Source organism: Prunus avium, chromosome 6 (assembly GCF_965620075.1).
Source record: "Prunus avium chromosome 6, drPruAviu1.hap1.1, whole genome shotgun sequence".
Taxonomy (NCBI): domain Eukaryota; kingdom Viridiplantae; phylum Streptophyta; class Magnoliopsida; order Rosales; family Rosaceae; genus Prunus; species Prunus avium.
The window spans coordinates 24,164,034-24,182,327 of NC_142289.1; the positions used below are offsets into that span (position 1 = coordinate 24,164,034).

General features: G+C 38.8%; 1 protein-coding gene across 1 annotated transcript; it reads right to left on the reverse strand.

Moving 5' to 3' along the window:
• Positions 1–15,315: 15,315 nt before the first annotated feature.
• NDHO (NAD(P)H:plastoquinone dehydrogenase complex subunit O) lies at positions 15,316–17,313 on the reverse strand. Its single transcript, XM_088255801.1, has 6 exons — positions 16,851–17,313; positions 16,690–16,745; positions 16,434–16,499; positions 16,260–16,301; positions 15,801–15,860; positions 15,316–15,623 (listed from the first exon to the last, which is right to left on the reverse strand). Exons 1-6 carry the CDS (start codon positions 17,077–17,079, stop codon positions 15,594–15,596), a joined length of 483 nt encoding a protein of 160 aa, XP_088111927.1. The 5' UTR covers positions 17,080–17,313; the 3' UTR covers positions 15,316–15,593.
• Positions 17,314–18,294: the final 981 nt, after the last annotated feature.

Here is an 18,294-nt window from a genome sequence, read left to right on the forward strand (position 1 = left end):
AACATAACTTGGGAATTTTTGATAGTATGCATGCTAAGGTTTGGATAAGAGGATGTTGGCTATTCACAAATCTCGCAGCCTGGTGCTCCAGGCCGCGGGGGGGGGGGGGGGGGGGGGTTGTGCCAACACGGGTCGTCCTTCTTCGGTGCGGTGTGATTGTGCGCGGGCGTGCCAGCACGGTCTACCGTGCATTCGAGGATGATGAGAGTGGATGGATGGATGAGTTGCGCGCTTGTTTGAGTTTAACTTCTAATCAGAGCGATTGTGGCCTAGAGAGGAACTGATTTTGGCCGTCAGGTTCACGGCCTAAACTACAAGGCCGTTTAAATGATGGCGTAACTGGTGGATTTTTGGGCGGTGCTCCGGCGCGTTGCTGGATTGCAACGGTCGTATGATATATGGGATGAACGAAAGAAAAACAACAAGGATGGTGCTTCGGCGCCTTGAAAACCAAGGGTCGTATGATATATTGATGAATGGATTTTCCTACAAGCTGTCACTACTCCTAAGAAGGTAAGTGAAAGTATTGAAAATGCATTACAAGAAGATAAATGACATAAGGTAAATGGCAGGAAAATATAATCTGCTCCATTGGAGGCTTGTGTTTGGTGTTGAACCCTTTAAACGTAGTTGGAGCCCAGTATTTATAGGAGAGGTCCTGAGAGGATAATAAGGCTGAAAGTCTGCATGATGAGGTTGATCAGAGATAGTAGGTAGTCGAGTTGATATTTGGGAACGTGAAATATGGTGGTGTGACCCCCATAAATCCCGGCTGCCGCCCTGATCGTGGGTTTTGCGTCTTGGGCCTTGGAGGAGCATTTAATGCTCTGGTCTGATGGTTGGTGACTTAATCTTATAAGTCGTAAGATTTTCGCACCTAATCACCCTGATTTTGCTCATCACACCCTGACTTCAATCACTTCCCCTCTTCCCTTGCACATTAAATGCTCTTACGTGGATCGTGGGTCTTCTGCTGTAGTCATGGGCGTTACTTCATTAAATGAAGCGTGGGACCTCGATGCCACATGGCGACTTGACTTTCCTATTCTGGCCATGCATTTGAAGGGTTGTCATTTTCTTTGCTCAAGCTCACCGAGGCCGTGATGGTTTCGCCCTTCTTAGCTCACCCTTGTCCTGCAAGAAAAATGAATAACAACTTGCCGCGTTCGGCTTTTGGGCAGGTGTCGTGGCCGAGAGGAAGCCCCTTTGGTCGGCCTTATCGGCCGAGATTTATTAGGCATGAACAGAGGAATTGTGGTGAAATTGTTGTCTTGGTAAGCTTCTTTAGAAATTTTCACAAACTTATTTAGTTCAAGTTTTTCTTCGTTATCTTGCCTTTTAATTTTCTTGTTTTCAACGTTCTCTTAAAAAAAATCTTTCAAAACCAACTTTCAAAACTGCTTTATTAAGTTTTAGTTGAGTCATTAGTTTTAAGTTTATTAGTTAGGGTGTCTAGAGTAATTTAGGATTTAAATTAGTTTATAATTCACAACAACTTGAGAATTTATTCAGTCTCTGTGGGAACGACCTTGTACTTGCCTTGGCTATATTGCATTAACTTTGTGCGCTTGCAAGTTTATTTCTTGAATTTAACTATCTAATTTTCAGGTAGTAAAATTATACATCACACCCTTTATGCTTACTTCTACAGGAGTTATTGCTTTTTCTTTGAGTTTTTTCTTTTAATCATATAGAATTGACATGTTGACAACTTTAACTTTATTAGAGTTTATATAGGAAAATTCACTCTTACTTAGTCCCACATTGGAAGGGAGTGGTTTCCTTTCATGGTTTATAAGCACCAACTCTTTTAGAACACTAAATAGGATATGGGCCTAATGAAGGCAAAGTTGGGCCTCATCTTGGTTTGGGCATAAAAAAAAATATATATTTGGCTAATAAATATATATATATATATTTAATGGAGTCCAATTTTCATGTTTCCCTTTTCTTGGTTACCTATTTATTTTGGTATGTGACTACCATGCCCACGCTTACGCCGACTCTCCCTTCCGTTTTAATCCATTCTCATCTTCTTCTCCTTCCACTGCACCAATGGACTAGAGCTCTAACTCGAAATTGGAGCCTGAAGGTGAAGAGCCCAGAGGGTCAAGATGGATCCCGAGGCTTTAAAACGAGATGCTCAGAGGGTCGGGGTTGCTGCTGATGAGATGGGGTGGTTGACCAGGTTAGGTCAGTGGGGCTGTGGTGGCTTTCAGGTTTTTCTTTTTTATTTAATAATTGGTTTTTTTTTTGCTTTAATTTTATTAAATGGTTAACACTGTTAAGTGAGAAGTTTTTTTTTTGAGAAATGGAAATCATTCATAGAATCAAAGTAGCTTATATAGAACGACATGAAATAGTGGCCTCGTTAAAACCGTCATGAGAGACAAACCTCAGGGGGAAAGAGTACCACATTTGTCATAGACTAATAAGAGAGTTTGAAACAGTCATGCAAGACCAATGCTAGAGCAAGATAAAATAAAACAACAAACTAAAACATAGACCTTCGATGCAAAGACCTCTGATGAGAACACTACAACACAATCCAATTGTCAAAAGAGTCCTGCTATGAAATCATAGTCTTTTGTACTGCCACAAGACAGTGAGAACATCCGACAGAGAACACAATACACCAAGAAGAAAGAAAACAACCACTAAGCACACCATCTCCAGCCATAGCAATTGGCGATGAAAGAAGAGAAATTTGAAAGGAGCAACAAAAAAAAGAGACTAACCACAAATAGGCCAGGAAAGAAAATAAATAAAAAAGCCCCCAAGCATGCCATATCATCTCAACATTGACAAAGAAACCTCCTATGAAAACGTAGTCCTTGAGACAGGCAGAGAATCAAAGATTCGTTAAGGGGAGAACGAAGAAAACACCACGAAATAATAACAAAACTGGCCTAGCCATTTAACCTGAACACAGGGATCAAGCATAAGAGCATTCGCCGGATGCCAAGCCCACGAATGCTCCAAGAACACATTAAGGAAGGCGTCCAAGAGACTCCACTAGGGCAATCTCCATAAATTTATCAAGAAGGACACCAACATCACCCAGATTCACAGTTCCCATCGTAGAGTAACCAGCCAAACCCGTAAAGATGGATAAAAGGATGGTACCCAACAACCCTAGTGGCCAAAAACCTGGCCTAACACTGTGAAAAGGAGGATAAAAGCTGCAGACCCTAGGTGAAGAGCCACCCGCTCCAAATCTCTGGACAACGATCCTAGATCGGACGATGAAGGGGGCGTGAGGAAAGCCACTTCCACCGTGATTGCCGACTGTTGCGTCGATTCAGCTGCACCAAAATGGATTCAGCTGCATCCTCAACTTGTGATACTCGCAAGTGCACGAGCCGTTTGGTAGTATAGCATATGTAAGTGCGAGGTCGATCCCACGAGGATTGGTGATTGAATGATCCAATTCATTTCTCCTACACAAAATAGAAATGAAAAAGAAAATAAATAAAACAAGAACAAAGGAAATAACTCAAGCAAATAAGTTCCCAAGCTCAATTAGATTAATGGATTGATTCTAGCTAAAGTATGATTAAGCCATGGTGTGTGGTCATAACCTTGTGTTCCTAATTCCCTAATTTGATCATTTGTTGTCTAACCTAAAACTAAGCATTAGGAACCCATTAAGCATAGAAGAACAATTTAAACAACCAAGCATGTATCTAATCCCTATTGTCGAATGTCCATACATACTCTTCTTATTCATAGTTCAATTCGAATTAAAGCATGGTGTCTACTCTTAATTCAAACCAAGATAGCTAACATGCAAGCCTAAATGGTGATCAATCATTCAAACTAGCCTATTAACTTATAAGCATAATGAATAAGAACAAAAACCATAATTGAAACTTGGAAACTAATTAAACTTGAAACTTAAGAAAGAATGTACATTACAATGAAAAGTAAAGTGAAACTAAGAAAAACTTAATCAGAATTTCAGAATTTCAGAATTTCATTACAACAATTGAAAACTTAGAAAGAGAAACTAAGAGAATTTGAGGGAGAGAAGGGAAGGGAGCTCTAGAGAAGTGTTTGAGAGCTCCTCCCCTTGGGGTGTGTTTTGAAGCTTGAAGGCTTCTCTATTTATAGGGCTAAGAGGGAGGAACATCATGATGAACTCCCACACCATCCTTCATCTTTTGCTGCACCTCAAGCATCTTCACATGGGTTCAAAGGTGATCAGTTGTGGCTGCCTTTGCTGCCAACCCATGTGGTTGCCTTTTGGTTGCCAACCCATGTGGTTGCCTTTTGGTTGCTGAAAAACGAGTTTTCTGAACCAGTCTTGGTGTAGGAAGGCCAGAGGTTTCAAAACGTATCCAATGGTGCTCAAATTTGGATATGTTATACTAGACACCCATTGGAACAACTTCTATGAAGAAAGTATTCCCATCGGAGCAGTAGAAGTGTGCGTTTTGGGCCTTGCAAGTTGGCAGCCGAACAGAGACTGGAATTGACTTCATTTCATTTCTTTGCTTTACATGCATGCACATGCTTTCTCTATAATAGCTCCAGCATGTACCAACTTGCTCCTTTAGAATTTCATAGCTGGAATGCCTCCCCACTTCACTCATTATGTTGGATCCAAAGTCAGTTGCAGCATGGGTGAGGCACATGGCTTAAAGGAGGAGACAAGGCTCAAAGCTGGCAGCTGCAAATCCTCCTGAGCATGGTTCAGTGTTGGACGGGCTAAGGACTCCACATATGTTCAATTGGGCTGAATTTTGGATATGTTATACTAGACACCCAATTGAACAACTTCTATGAAGAATGTCTCCTCATCCGAGTTGTCCAGATTGTTGAAATGAGACCTGCAAGGTGACTTACGAAACTGGACTGACAAGGAGTGTGGCCCAACTTTGGTTTTGTCTTTAAGCTCTTGCTCTTTGCCAATCAGCCCTTAACATGCATGGATTGCATCAAATGTGATCTCTTGCTATCTTAACCTACAAAACACACAAAGAGAAGTAAGTGACTCAAAATAAAGAGAAACTAAGCAAAATCAATAAGTAAAGAAGGCATGCAAGTGTATGAAATTATGGACTTATCAAAACAGAAAATGGATTAAAAGCACAAGTTTAACTCAATAACATAACCAAATCATAAGCTAGAAGGGTACAAAATGATATACAATTATGAACCGATCAAATACCCCCAAACCTAGATTTTGCTAGTCCTCGAGCAAAACAAAAGGAAAACAAGGATAAAAACAAAACAAGAAGTTAACTAAACCACTTCCGCAGGTAACTCAATTGCATTGAGCATATGCAACAAGCCTTTAAACCTCTAGGCATCCCTAGTAGGAGGAGTTGTGTCTCCTGAGGGTTTAACAGAAACGATACCCACAAACGTTTTACTGACTCTGTAAAACAAAGTAATTAGAAAACTTAAAAAAAAATTGTGTTAGTCCTTTAAGCAAAACAAAAAAAAATAAAAATAAAAACAAAAATAAAAACAAAAATAGAAATAAAAATAAAACAAAAATAAGACTCAAAACAATCTTCCCGAACATTTTCTGAAGAGAAATGACTCATGCACATGACTCAAAAGTTTTAACAATAAAAGCTCTGTTTTTTGTTTTTTTTTTTTTTCAATATTTACAGGGTGGCAAAGTTCAAAACACAACATGCTTAAAGTGTAGTAGTGTGATAGCCAAATGCAACAAATTCCCCAATCTTAGTTTTCACACAATTTCAAAAATCATACAAAGCACAAGTTCAACTTCAAATCTCACCAAAGTTGTCCTCTCACAAATGAATCACTCAGAAGAGGGCTACAATGCATCACTCAGTTATAAACATGAGATTAGAGTTAAATCATAAGGGACTTAACTCAAAATAGGAAGATGAAGAACTTGCATTAATATGATCTCAAGAAGGATGCCAAACACTTAAAAGTAAGAAAATGCATGCAATTCAACCATATGACATTTAAGATCAATTTAGGTCTTTATTATAGGTTGTAATGGGGCCAAGGGTGTAAGGTGAGTAAGAAATGAAGGGTATGGATAATACAAAGTCCAAGGAACTCAAAATGTAAGAGCATAAAATAATTGTTTACAAGACTTCGAATCATCATGATTAGATTTTTTTCTTTTACATGATCAAAACTCCTTATACCTTCATTTACATTGATTCATACTCCTTTCCAAACACCAATTTATTTTGAAGGCCCAAAAATGAATTTTTAATCAACCACCACTTAATCACAACTTCTTTTTTTTCTTTCACCAATTGTGTGAATTTCTTTTTTTTTTTTTTTTTTTTTCTTTATGTAATATCCCTTCCCAAACTTAGCATGAAAAACACATCCGAATTAGAGCTCATGAGTTCCTTAGCAAGGTAAATATTTGTTTTTCGGGCTAAGGCGAGGAAATATAATTGGTAAAATGAAAGAAAAGGTTTACATGTAGGCTCAAAATGGTTAACAATGGAAAATCATGCTTAAGCATGCATAAGGTTAGCTTGAAAGGCACAAACGATCCAAAGAGGGCCTTAATATCACTTCTTAAATGTCATGAAATCAAATTGCATAAGAATGAATGACTTTTAAGTGTTCAACCAAATCAATGAATAATGAGATCAAACAACAACTTTGATGACAAGAAAATAAGAGTATGTGTATAACACTCATGAAATGAAGCACAAGGCTCAAAAGCTCACATTATATGGTTATATAAGTTTAATTTATGCTTGATACAATTCTTTGGGTCATGCAAATCCTTTAATTGGAAAAATATGGAACAAATGGCAAGTGCAAAGAAGGTTTCAAACATATCATGCTAGAACGATGCCAAATTTATTTATTTAATTTTTTTTGAAATAAAAATTTACAAGGAAAAAAATAATAATAATAAAATTCAATTTTCATTTAAGTCATGCAAACATTTATCACAATCTCATCAACTGTGTTCGGAAAGTGACTCAAAACAAAACAAGACTCAAAATATAGAAAAAAAAGAAAAACAAGCAAGAAATTAATTAAATTTTTTTTTTATTTTATAATTTTAAGAAAAACCAAATTTACTTGCTAAACTCCAATACCCCCAAACCTAGAAATGAACATTGTCCTCAATGTTTAAAATTTAGGCACAAGCAATGTCAAAAATAACAAGTGAAGGTATTAAAGCAAATAAAAAATCACAAAACACACAAGAGTTAAAATACAAAAATAAAATAATTACAAAATAAAAATTACAAAACAAACAAAAAAAAAGAAAAAGAAACGAAACAGTAAAACACTCGAAACAGAAAGCCCTAAACAAACAGTCTTACGCAAACCAAAACCCAAACAATTGAAAGCCCAACCCAAAAGAAGGTTAACCCACCTTGAAACCTAAACAACGGTGAAAACCCGACCCACAATGAAATCCGAAGCCCACACGTTTTTTTTATTTTTATTTTTTATTTTTAAGAGAACATGGGTCATGATGTCTCGGTTCAGTGTAAGGGACCAACTGATAGGGCGAGACACGTGTTGACGCGTAGAGGCGCCGCAGACTCCACAAGCAAAAATTACGGGCTCATGGAAAGGCGCGAAGACTTTACTGAACGCGTTCGTTCAGAAAAGACACGTCGTGATAAATGAGTTGGGTATGGTTGGAAGGCGAGAAGGTTGTGGGACTCAAGGAATGCTGGAGATTCAGAAAATGCTCAGATGCTGCAATGGCTAGGGTTTGTCAAAGACTAAGTCTATAAGAGGTAAAAAGAAAGGGTAAAAAAAACACAAACTTAGAAACACACAAAAGAGAAAAGAAAGAAAGAAGAAAAGAGAGTGAGAAATCAAATGGCCTCTAACTATCCATTTTCGTTGGATCTCAACCTAGCTCCACCGACTCAGACACGAGGCCAAGCAGCGGCACAAGTATGGATGCCCTACTTTGCTTCCGCACGGGGGCCTGTGACAGTAACTGACTCAATACTCCTGGACAACGATGTTGCCATTGGAGTGGCTAGAAATTTAGTGACTCCTAAAGATATACGTGTGCTGGGGACAAGGGATGACAACCGGGTCGTGAGCGATGCCCTGGCACTGAGCGTGCAGAGTACAGCAACAGTCGCAAGTTTGGGTCATCGCCTACTTGCGAAGTCCCATGAGGTAGAGGTGCTAAAGGGTCAGTTGGCGGCGGAGCGAAGTATGGTTGAAGAGTGCCAGAGTGCTATAAAAAGCTTGAAAAGGGAGAGGGCAAGGATAGTGGAGGTGAATCGACACCAGCTAGAAGTATTGCGGGACGAGAATAAAAACCTATCAAAGATGGTAGAGTTGTATTCTCGCGACATGCGAAAGCAGCTGGAGGACCTAGACCGACCGGGTAAACGCAAGCAAGCAGATCGCGAGAGTAATTACGCTCAAGCTAAGATTGCGATCTTTGGGAGCTCGAGTGATGAGCCCCAAGAGGCTGTGCATGAAGCCCCGGAAGAGGACAGCCAGAGGGCCAAACTCAAAGCTCCAATGGTCGAGACACCAAGCACCGAGAAGAAATGATTTCCTACTGCATTATTGTTGTTTTTATTTTATTTTGTTGTTTTTGTAATTTCGTTATTTTATTTCGGAAATAAAAGTAAAGTTGCAGAAGGAAAAAGAAAACGGAAAAGAAAGCACAGTTCCCTAACTAAAATAAAATAAAGATGATAGCTGAAAGGGAAAAGCAAAAACACAAAGCTCTAGAAAATGAAAGTAACGGGCAAAAACACAAAACACCAGAAAACACGGAAAAAAGAAAAGTAAAGTGAAAGTTAATGTGCTCCCCCTTGAAGCGATTAGGTCGAGCATGCCCGGGAAATCCGAAATGGTGTTGGCTCTCTCTCATCAGCATATGTCTATTTAAACCACACCTCTACAAGCGGATGATACCCAGCATTTCTTCCTGCAAACTCAAGGAAAAACATCAAAAAATTCAGAAGCAAAACAAATGGCATCCTCATGCACTCACCTTGATGATCTCAACCTTGAGCTCTCACTTGCACCACCGAATGCCCAGACAAGGGCTCCTCCAACTCCTGTCTTCCCAAACTCCACATATCATCACGGCACGGCCTCAAACTTTGCTGAGGCAATACCGAACTTTGCTGAGACAATGCCGAACAGAGCAGTGCTACTGGGTGGCATGATTGGCAGTATACTCACACCGGCAGATCATCTGCATGTGGCACAGCGGTCGGACAAGGTGGCAGTGGAGGAGTCCCACACTTTATCTGTGCTCCATGCGGTCTCGGCTACCAATTTGGGCATGCGATTACTGGCGAGGATGCGGGAGTGCACAGCGCTGAACGAGGAGGTGGCTGCCTTGAAGGCTATGGTGGCGGACTTGCAGAAGCGGCTCTATTGTGCCACTCAGCATGTGGAAGCACTGCAGAGGAAAAATGATGACCATGTAGAGCTGCTGCAGATTCTACAAGTGCGAGACAATAGAGGCAAGCCATGATGAAGATGAAGATGAAGAAGAAGAAAAAGTTGTTTTTTAATTTTACTTGAATGTGTTTTTTTTTTTTTTTTTTTTTTTTTTTTTTTTTTTTTTTTCGTAATGTAGAGTTTGGAGTGAAAATAAAAATGTGTCTTTAACACTCAGAAATAAACTAACTAACCAAACCACGTAAATAAATACATAAACTAACTTAACAAAACAAAAACAAAAACAAAGATTATACAGAAAATAAAACAAAGAAAATAAAAATAAATAAATAAATAAATAACTTAATTTAAAAACACACGAATATACAAGCAACTCACGGATGACCAGTTAAGGGCCTCAGAAAACACAGCCAGGGGATCCGGGAAGGTTGGAGGGGTCACAATGGTCCCGCTTAAAACCCAAACTTCTTAGACACCGAAGGTGTCGCCTAAAGAACTCCTAGACACTGTATTGACGGAAGTGCTTACTGGAGTTACCAAAAGTTAGCTCATATGAAAAATAATTTTTTTATATAAATTTTTTAAAAGATATTCTCGTAAGAAAAAGAAACAAAGAATTCAACGTGGACCAAAAGGCAAAAATAAATACGGAAATAAACATAATTCAAAGAAGAGAAAGGATTGAAATGCTCCCCCTTGAAGCGATTAGGTCGAGCATGGATGCACTTGGAGGTCGACTTCTCCCATTGCTCCACACTTCCCATTCTTACGATTGAGGTTGCCATCTCTCTCCATTTTTATTAAGCTGTCATAAATTGCTAAAACCAACACACAAACTTGAAATGGAATTAAAAGGATTAGGAATGAACAATAGAGAACTAAGTAGACTTTAAACATTATAAATAAATAAAAAGTAGGAAAATCAAATAGAATCAAACAAGGAAGCCACTTCCCCGGCAACGGCGCCAAAAACTTGTTGCGTCGATTCAGCTGCACCAAAATGGATTCAGCTGCATCCTCAACTTGTGATACTCGCAAGTGCACGAGCCGTTTGGTAGTATAGCATATGTAAGTGCGAGGTCGATCCCACGAGGATTGGTGATTGAATGATCCAATTCATTTCTCCTACACAAAATAGAAATGAAAAAGAAAATAAATAAAACAAGAACAAAGGAAATAACTCAAGCAAATAAGTTCCCAAGCTCAATTAGATTAATGGATTGATTCTAGCTAAAGTATGATTAAGCCATGGTGTGTGGTCATAACCTTGTGTTCCTAATTCCCTAATTTGATCATTTGTTGTCTAACCTAAAACTAAGCATTAGGAACCCATTAAGCATAGAAGAACAATTTAAACAACCAAGCATGTATCTAATCCCTATTGTCGAATGTCCATACATACTCTTCTTATTCATAGTTCAATTCGAATTAAAGCATGGTGTCTACTCTTAATTCAAACCAAGATAGCTAACATGCAAGCCTAAATGGTGATCAATCATTCAAACTAGCCTATTAACTTATAAGCATAATGAATAAGAACAAAAACCATAATTGAAACTTGGAAACTAATTAAACTTGAAACTTAAGAAAGAATGTACATTACAATGAAAAGTAAAGTGAAACTAAGAAAAACTTAATCAGAATTTCAGAATTTCAGAATTTCATTACAACAATTGAAAACTTAGAAAGAGAAACTAAGAGAATTTGAGGGAGAGAAGGGAAGGGAGCTCTAGAGAAGTGTTTGAGAGCTCCCCCCCTTGGGGTGTGTTTTGAAGCTTGAAGGCTTCTCTATTTATAGGGCTAAGAGGGAGGAACATCATGATGAACTCCCACACCATCCTTCATCTTTTGCTGCACCTCAAGCATCTTCACATGGGTTCAAAGGTGATCAGTTGTGGCTGCCTTTGCTGCCAACCCATGTGGTTGCCTTTTGGTTGCCAACCCATGTGGTTGCCTTTTGGTTGCCAACCCATGTGGTTGCCTTTTGGTTGCTGAAAAACGAGTTTTCTGAACCAGTCTTGGTGTAGGAAGGCCAGAGGTTTCAAAACGTATCCAATGGTGCTCAAATTTGGATATGTTATACTAGACACCCATTGGAACAACTTCTATGAAGAAAGTATTCCCATCGGAGCAGTAGAAGTGTGCGTTTTGGGCCTTGCAAGTTGGCAGCCGAACAGAGACTGGAATTGACTTCATTTCATTTCTTTGCTTTACATGCATGCACATGCTTTCTCTATAATAGCTCCAGCATGTACCAACTTGCTCCTTTAGAATTTCATAGCTGGAATGCCTCCCCACTTCACTCATTATGTTGGATCCAAAGTCAGTTGCAGCATGGGTGAGGCACATGGCTTAAAGGAGGAGACAAGGCTCAAAGCTGGCAGCTGCAAATCCTCCTGAGCATGGTTCAGTGTTGGACGGGCTAAGGACTCCACATATGTTCAATTGGGCTGAATTTTGGATATGTTATACTAGACACCCAATTGAACAACTTCTATGAAGAATGTCTCCTCATCCGAGTTGTCCAGATTGTTGAAATGAGACCTGCAAGGTGACTTACGAAACTGGACTGACAAGGAGTGTGGCCCAACTTTGGTTTTGTCTTTAAGCTCTTGCTCTTTGCCAATCAGCCCTTAACATGCATGGATTGCATCAAATGTGATCTCTTGCTATCTTAACCTACAAAACACACAAAGAGAAGTAAGTGACTCAAAATAAAGAGAAACTAAGCAAAATCAATAAGTAAAGAAGGCATGCAAGTGTATGAAATTATGGACTTATCAAAACAGAAAATGGATTAAAAGCACAAGTTTAACTCAATAACATAACCAAATCATAAGCTAGAAGGGTACAAAATGATATACAATTATGAACCGATCACCGACCCCAATGAAGCAGCTTACACCATGATCGTTGTTGACTTGGAGACTATCGGCACAATAGCAGGAGCAAACCTGCTGAAACCACCATATTAAGGCAACCACCAGAGACATCGACGCACCGAGGAGAAAGAGAACGACAAAACCAATGCCTAGGATATGAGAGAGACAACAACGAGGCCAGCACCCTAGAGTCGAAGAGAGGAGTGATAGCAGTGACTTGACGTGGAAGAAAAACGGCAGTGACTTGATGTGGAAGAAAAACGGCAACGACTCGATGTGGAAGAAAAACGGCAGCGACTCGACATGGAAGAAAAGTGACTTGATGCTGTCAAGTCAAGGAGGGCGACGACGGCGGCTGAACGTGGATGAAAACGAGCGTGATTAGGCTAAGGAGGGGATGATGGCTGAACGTGAAAAACCTAAACCCTAATATTTGACACACAGCTCTCCTCGCGTAGCTAAAGAGCGACCCTGTGTGGAAGTTGCATATGCTTTTAGCATTGCTCAGAAAAATATCTACTTGTTAAGTTAGAAGTTAAGTGTAGGGACATGTGTCAAGAAATTAGATAGATAACAGGAAGGGCACATGAAAAAAGGGAACAGGAAAATTGGACTCCAAAAGATGGGCCTTGGGCCTTTGGGCTATGTTGATTAAAATTAATATTTTTTTTATTAATTAGAAATTCATTTTTAGATAATATCATTATCTAAAATTCAAATTCTGTTTAAATAGTTATAGTTATTACAATTGTTGGATGAAGAGGTTTTAGACCTCTATATAATGACAATTCTTCCAAGCCAGTATGATATAGAAATTTTTGGAATTGCATTAACATTCTCCACACATAAGCACTTCTTGAGAGAAAGCATATATCACTGTTCGCTAGAAATCAAAGCCAAAATACTTAGGCTTTGATTTGTGATAGTTTAATCCTAGTGGGTAGACTCCTATCGAAATATAAGCACAAGGGATAGAGGAGAAATACTGTCTAACACTGCAACTCTGCAGGACTCTATCACCCGTCCAAGTTAGTATTTTCTATTGATTTTACTGTTATATTGAACATTGCTGTATTAGGGGTGGCAATTTCCGACTCGACCCGTTACACGACTCGAAACCCGCACGGGAAAAACACGACCCAAACACGACCCATTAATAAATGGGTAATTTTCGGGTCAACCCACCACTGACCCATTTATAAACGGGTGGGTTTCAGGTCAACCCGTCAACCCATTTAAATACCTGTTTAACCCGTTTATTAAACGGGTCGTGTCATGGGTCGTGTCAACCCGTTTACTACCTGCCAACCCGCGAAAAAAATTAGAGAAAATGAACCTTCATCACACCCAATGGGTTTCGAACCCCAGCCAATTTCACCCATCTCCTTGCTCCTTATCCATCTTGGTGTTGATAACTTTGTGATTATATGTTACAACATTTGATATTTATAATGTCTTTACAAACTGATAAGCACTTAATTATTACATTTTTATCCATAAATTATATTTGTTAATTATTACATCTTTAGAAAAAATAAGCACATTTCCCAAACTTAAAATAAAATAATTAAAAAAACAAAAACTGGAAAGGATACGTAAAACACAAAGCACCAGAAAATGAAAGTAACGGGTAAAAACATAAAACACCAGAAAATGCGGAGGTAAATCAAGAAAAGTAAGGTGAAAGTAGAAAGGGAAGGGATCCGAGGAAAAAAAGAGGGCAAACGGTTGGATAGCAATCTGGGGATCCGAAGTGGATGTCGGCTCACTCATTAGTAGATGTCTATTTAAACCATTCATCAGTGAAGTGTAGGATTACCCCTCATTTCTTCTTGAAAACTCAAGGAAAACCATAAAAAAAAAATCCAGAAACAAAACAATGGCATCCTCATCTAAGCTCATTGATGATCTCAACATTGAGTTATCACTTGCACCACCGAATGTTCAGGTAGGCGCTCCTCCAAACCCTATCTTCCCAAACTCCTCCTTTCATCATGGCTCAGCCTCAAACTTTGCTGAGGCAATGCCAAAAAGAGTAGTGCTGCCAGGAGGCATAACTGTTAGTAGACTCACACCGGCAGATCATCTGCACGTGGCACAGAGGTCAGACAAGGCCGCGGTGGAGGAGTCTCATGATTTAACTGTTCTCCAAGCAGTCTCCGCTACAAATTTGGGCATAAGATTACTGGCAAGGACGCGAGAGTGTGGAGCTCTGACCGAGGAAGTAGCCTCCTTGAAGGCTCAGGTGGCGGATTTGCAAAGGCGGCTCTACTGTGCCAACCAGCATGTAGAAGCACTGTGGAAGAGAAACAATGATCATGCAGAGCTATTGCAGATTCTACAAATAAGAGAAAATAGAGGCAATTAGCATGATGCCTCAGGTGACTCAGAATCTGGAAAGAAACATGTGATTTTTAAATTTATGTATGCATTTTTACGTTTAGGTGGCTCAGAATCTGGGAAATGTGCTTATTTTTTTCTAAAGATGTAATAATTAACAAATATAATTTATGGATAAAAATGTAATAATTAAGTGCTCATCAGTTTGTAAAGACATTATAAATATCAAATGTTGTAACATATAATCACAAAGTTATCAACACCAAGATGGATAAGGAGCAAGGAGAGGGGTGAAATTGGTTGGGGTTCAAAACACATTGGGTGTGCTGAAGGTTCAATTTCTTTAATTTTTTTCGCGGGTTGGCAGGTAGTAAACGGGTTGACACGACCCATGACACGACCTGTTTAATAAACGGGTTACAAATGGGTCGTGTCGTGTCAACCTGTTTATAAACAGGTTGGGTTTGGGTTTGCATTTCCTGACACGATTAATAAATGGGTCGTGTTTGGGTTGGGGTTTCTTGACACGTTTAAAAGTTTGACACGACACGAACCCGACACGACACGACCCATTGACAGCCCTATGCTGTATTGATTTAATTTAATAATATTTATAGAATTTATTTTCGTGTTATATGCTGATTGTTCTCCAACAAACTTGACCATTGGCCTGTGGGGAATAGTGATTTCTGATTCCAAGGGTTGAACATAAGGCTATGAATTTGTGGCAATCAAACTGAGTTCCATTATCGAAAACAATAATCTTTGAGAATCCAAAATCCACACATAATAGATTTCGTGGCAAACAGGGTCGTCTTTGCCGTGTTCTGATCAAATCACTTTGTGAGTTCAAATGAGGCCTCATCACGTATTGGCCTAATCATAGTGTTCTTTGTGTGCCTGATCGATCAATGACATCTATTATAATCATCTTTACAAAATTACAATACGAGTTGCAGAAGGTGATAAATATATGCTGGGTCCTCATGGCTTATCGCATTACAGTCTCTCATAATCGAGTCTCTCTGACTGCAAGAAAACGCAAAACGCAAGTACAAGATCAATATGAAAAATCCTTAGTGGAAACCTCAAATGACTGCAACAAAAAAAACCCCATTTTAGTTGATGGATTAGTTCTTGATTATCTTCTTTGTGTATATACTTTAAAATTATGTTGTAGCTTAAGAAGCAGGCAGTTACAAGTACCTTGATAAGCATCTCTGTTGGAAGCCATGCTGGCGCAGTAGGTACCCCAACCCATGCTACCTAAAATATAATTGTTAGTGTTAATTTAGTCAAGATGGGATTCTCTATATTGACACTCGAACAAAACTGGCTGAGGTTTTTCATTGAGACATCTAATTGTGATATAATAAATAGATTGGATTACCATCAAATTGCACAATTAAATGGTTATCGATTTGACCAATTTTCATAAGAACGGTCCTATTCCTAAAGTAGAGATTTCAAAGTAGACCGTTCAAATAACTCAACTACAATACGGAGTGTACCCTACAAGTTATCTATTCAATAATGTTACTGTTATTCGAGAGATTGCTCAATTCAATGCATAGTAATGGAAATATTTTTTATTTCGAAAAATGAATTAGCACATTATACGGAACTAAAGAAAGCATAAAACCAGACATAAGTAAGTTTTCTTACGAGTGCATATTCACCAGTCTCAAAAATGCGTAAATCCAGTACCTGAAAAGGTTTCCATTAGTCTCAAAAATACAAGAGCCATAATCAATTGCGCTTTAACTTCTGGCTATAACAAAAATAACATTATTTACACTAGAAATTAATAAATTATGTGGAAAAGTATGAAGAGGCTACCTCACCGCGGTCTTCATAAATATAATCTAACCCTTTGTAATAAGGTGGATGCCCAACAGATAGATACTGAAATTGTTTAAAACATCTCAGTATATATTGCAAGGAAGAAGAAAAAGAAATGCAAATAATATATAATTTATTGTGGAATTAATAGCACATATACATATGAGATCACAATATAATCCATTTTTCATTTCTTTCTCTTGTTTTTCTCAGTAATTAAAGAAAATATAAACCAAACTGTCAAGATACTTACATTAACACTGTTAAGATACTTCTCTTTCTCCACCCTCACAATCTGACCCTTCTTCACTGCCCAAAGAAAAAGCTATTAAATAAACAAAAGCACAATTAATTCTCCGAAAGTATTTATATATATAAGAGATTTATTCAATTTACAGAAAACTTGGTACTTACTGGAATAAACAGGCTTCTTGGGAGGCTTAGAAGCTGTGGGGGTTGAAGGTTGAGTAGCATTTGTAGACTCTTGGGTTTTAGCTTGTTTGAGTTTCTCGGTCTTATCAGGTTCTGCAGCTTTTACAGCTTTAATGGACAAAAGATGAAGAGGGTTTCTTCTCAATGTCTGTGGGAGCCGAGAGAAGGATGAGAAGGGGTTCTGAGACAGAGTAGTTGCAGAGGAAGCCATGGCAAAGAGACAGAGAGCTTTGCTGTAGAATGTGTGCCTATTCAGATTTCAGAAACCTCTCTCTGATAGTCAGTACCGAGTACAGATAAGTCCTGAACAAAGAAACAAGAAAAAAAGAAAAGAAAAAAAAAAGAAATGTAAAAGAGTTAGAGATAAGAGATGAAGAGTGGTCTTTTATTTCGAACGGCCAGCGTTTGAAGAAAAGAAGAGTTTGGGGGTTCCGGGTTAGAGCATCTTTAAGGGAGATGTCTTGGAGATGTCAAACATCAAAGATTAAGGGAAATTTGGCGAAATACTAGGGAAATACCGCAAAAATACCATCAAGGCCATACTTACTTCTCCAAATACCATCCTTGGTTGGACATTTTGGGAATACTATCTATAAATACATATTTATTGGGCCTTATCACTTTTTCTCACTTTTTCTTTTCCCTCTCATCTCTCTCTTTGCTCTCTCTCAACTCTTTCTCGCAGTTCTCTCTCTCACTTACAAAGTCCATTGTCGAGAACCAAAATTTGGGCAGATTTGGCCCTTCAGTCATGAATGGAAGCTATCAGAAAGCAAGCGACTAGGCTTAACAGGTTGCTAGGCAACAACAGTTACTTTCATACCAATCCTAATTCCACCAGATACACCTTTTATTTAATCGCTTTCACTATCTGCACTCTATTCTGATTCCGTATTTGATATTTCTTATTTTGACAAATTTTCCCTTGATTTAGCTCGACTTTCTTTTCCCTTGTCCTGTTGATTTTCTTGGTGAAATTTGCAATCTTATTCTGCCTATAATGCTTTATTTTCATTGGGTTTAGGCCTCATCATTTGGCCCGCGGGCTCATGGGCCGATGGGGGCCCGCCCAACCCATTGAAAAAAAGTCTGGCCCGGCCCGTTATGGGCTTTGAGATGGCTCGGCCTGCCTTGGGCTGGGCTAGGCTTGGGCTTGGGCTTGGGTGTCTGAAGCCCAGCCCAGCCCGATTAGGCCCAAGAAAGCCCAGCCCGATTAGGCCCAAGAAAGCCCGGCCCGTTAGACTCGCATACATATATAATTATGCATAAATAAGAGTTTAGGATTAGGATTATATCACTTAAATCACATATATAATTTGTTTCATTTCATTTACTTTTCTTTACTCATTCCTAGTTTATAATTGGATGATTAGCACATTAATTTAATTTGTGTCAATTATTAATAAAACAATTATATATATATATA

Excerpts from the sequence above, each read along its gene's own strand:
- NDHO (XM_088255801.1), bottom strand. The coding sequence starts at position 17,079 with ATGGCTTCCTCTGCAACTACTCTGTCTCAGAACCCCTTCTCATCCTTC. Across the intron at positions 16,500-16,689 it reads AGTATCTTAACAGTGTTAAT|TATCTATCTGTTGGGCATCC; the intron begins GTAAGTATCTTG and ends AAACAATTTCAG. Across the intron at positions 15,624-15,800 it reads CAACAGAGATGCTTATCAAG|TCAGAGAGACTCGATTATGA; the intron begins GTACTTGTAACT and ends GTTTTCTTGCAG.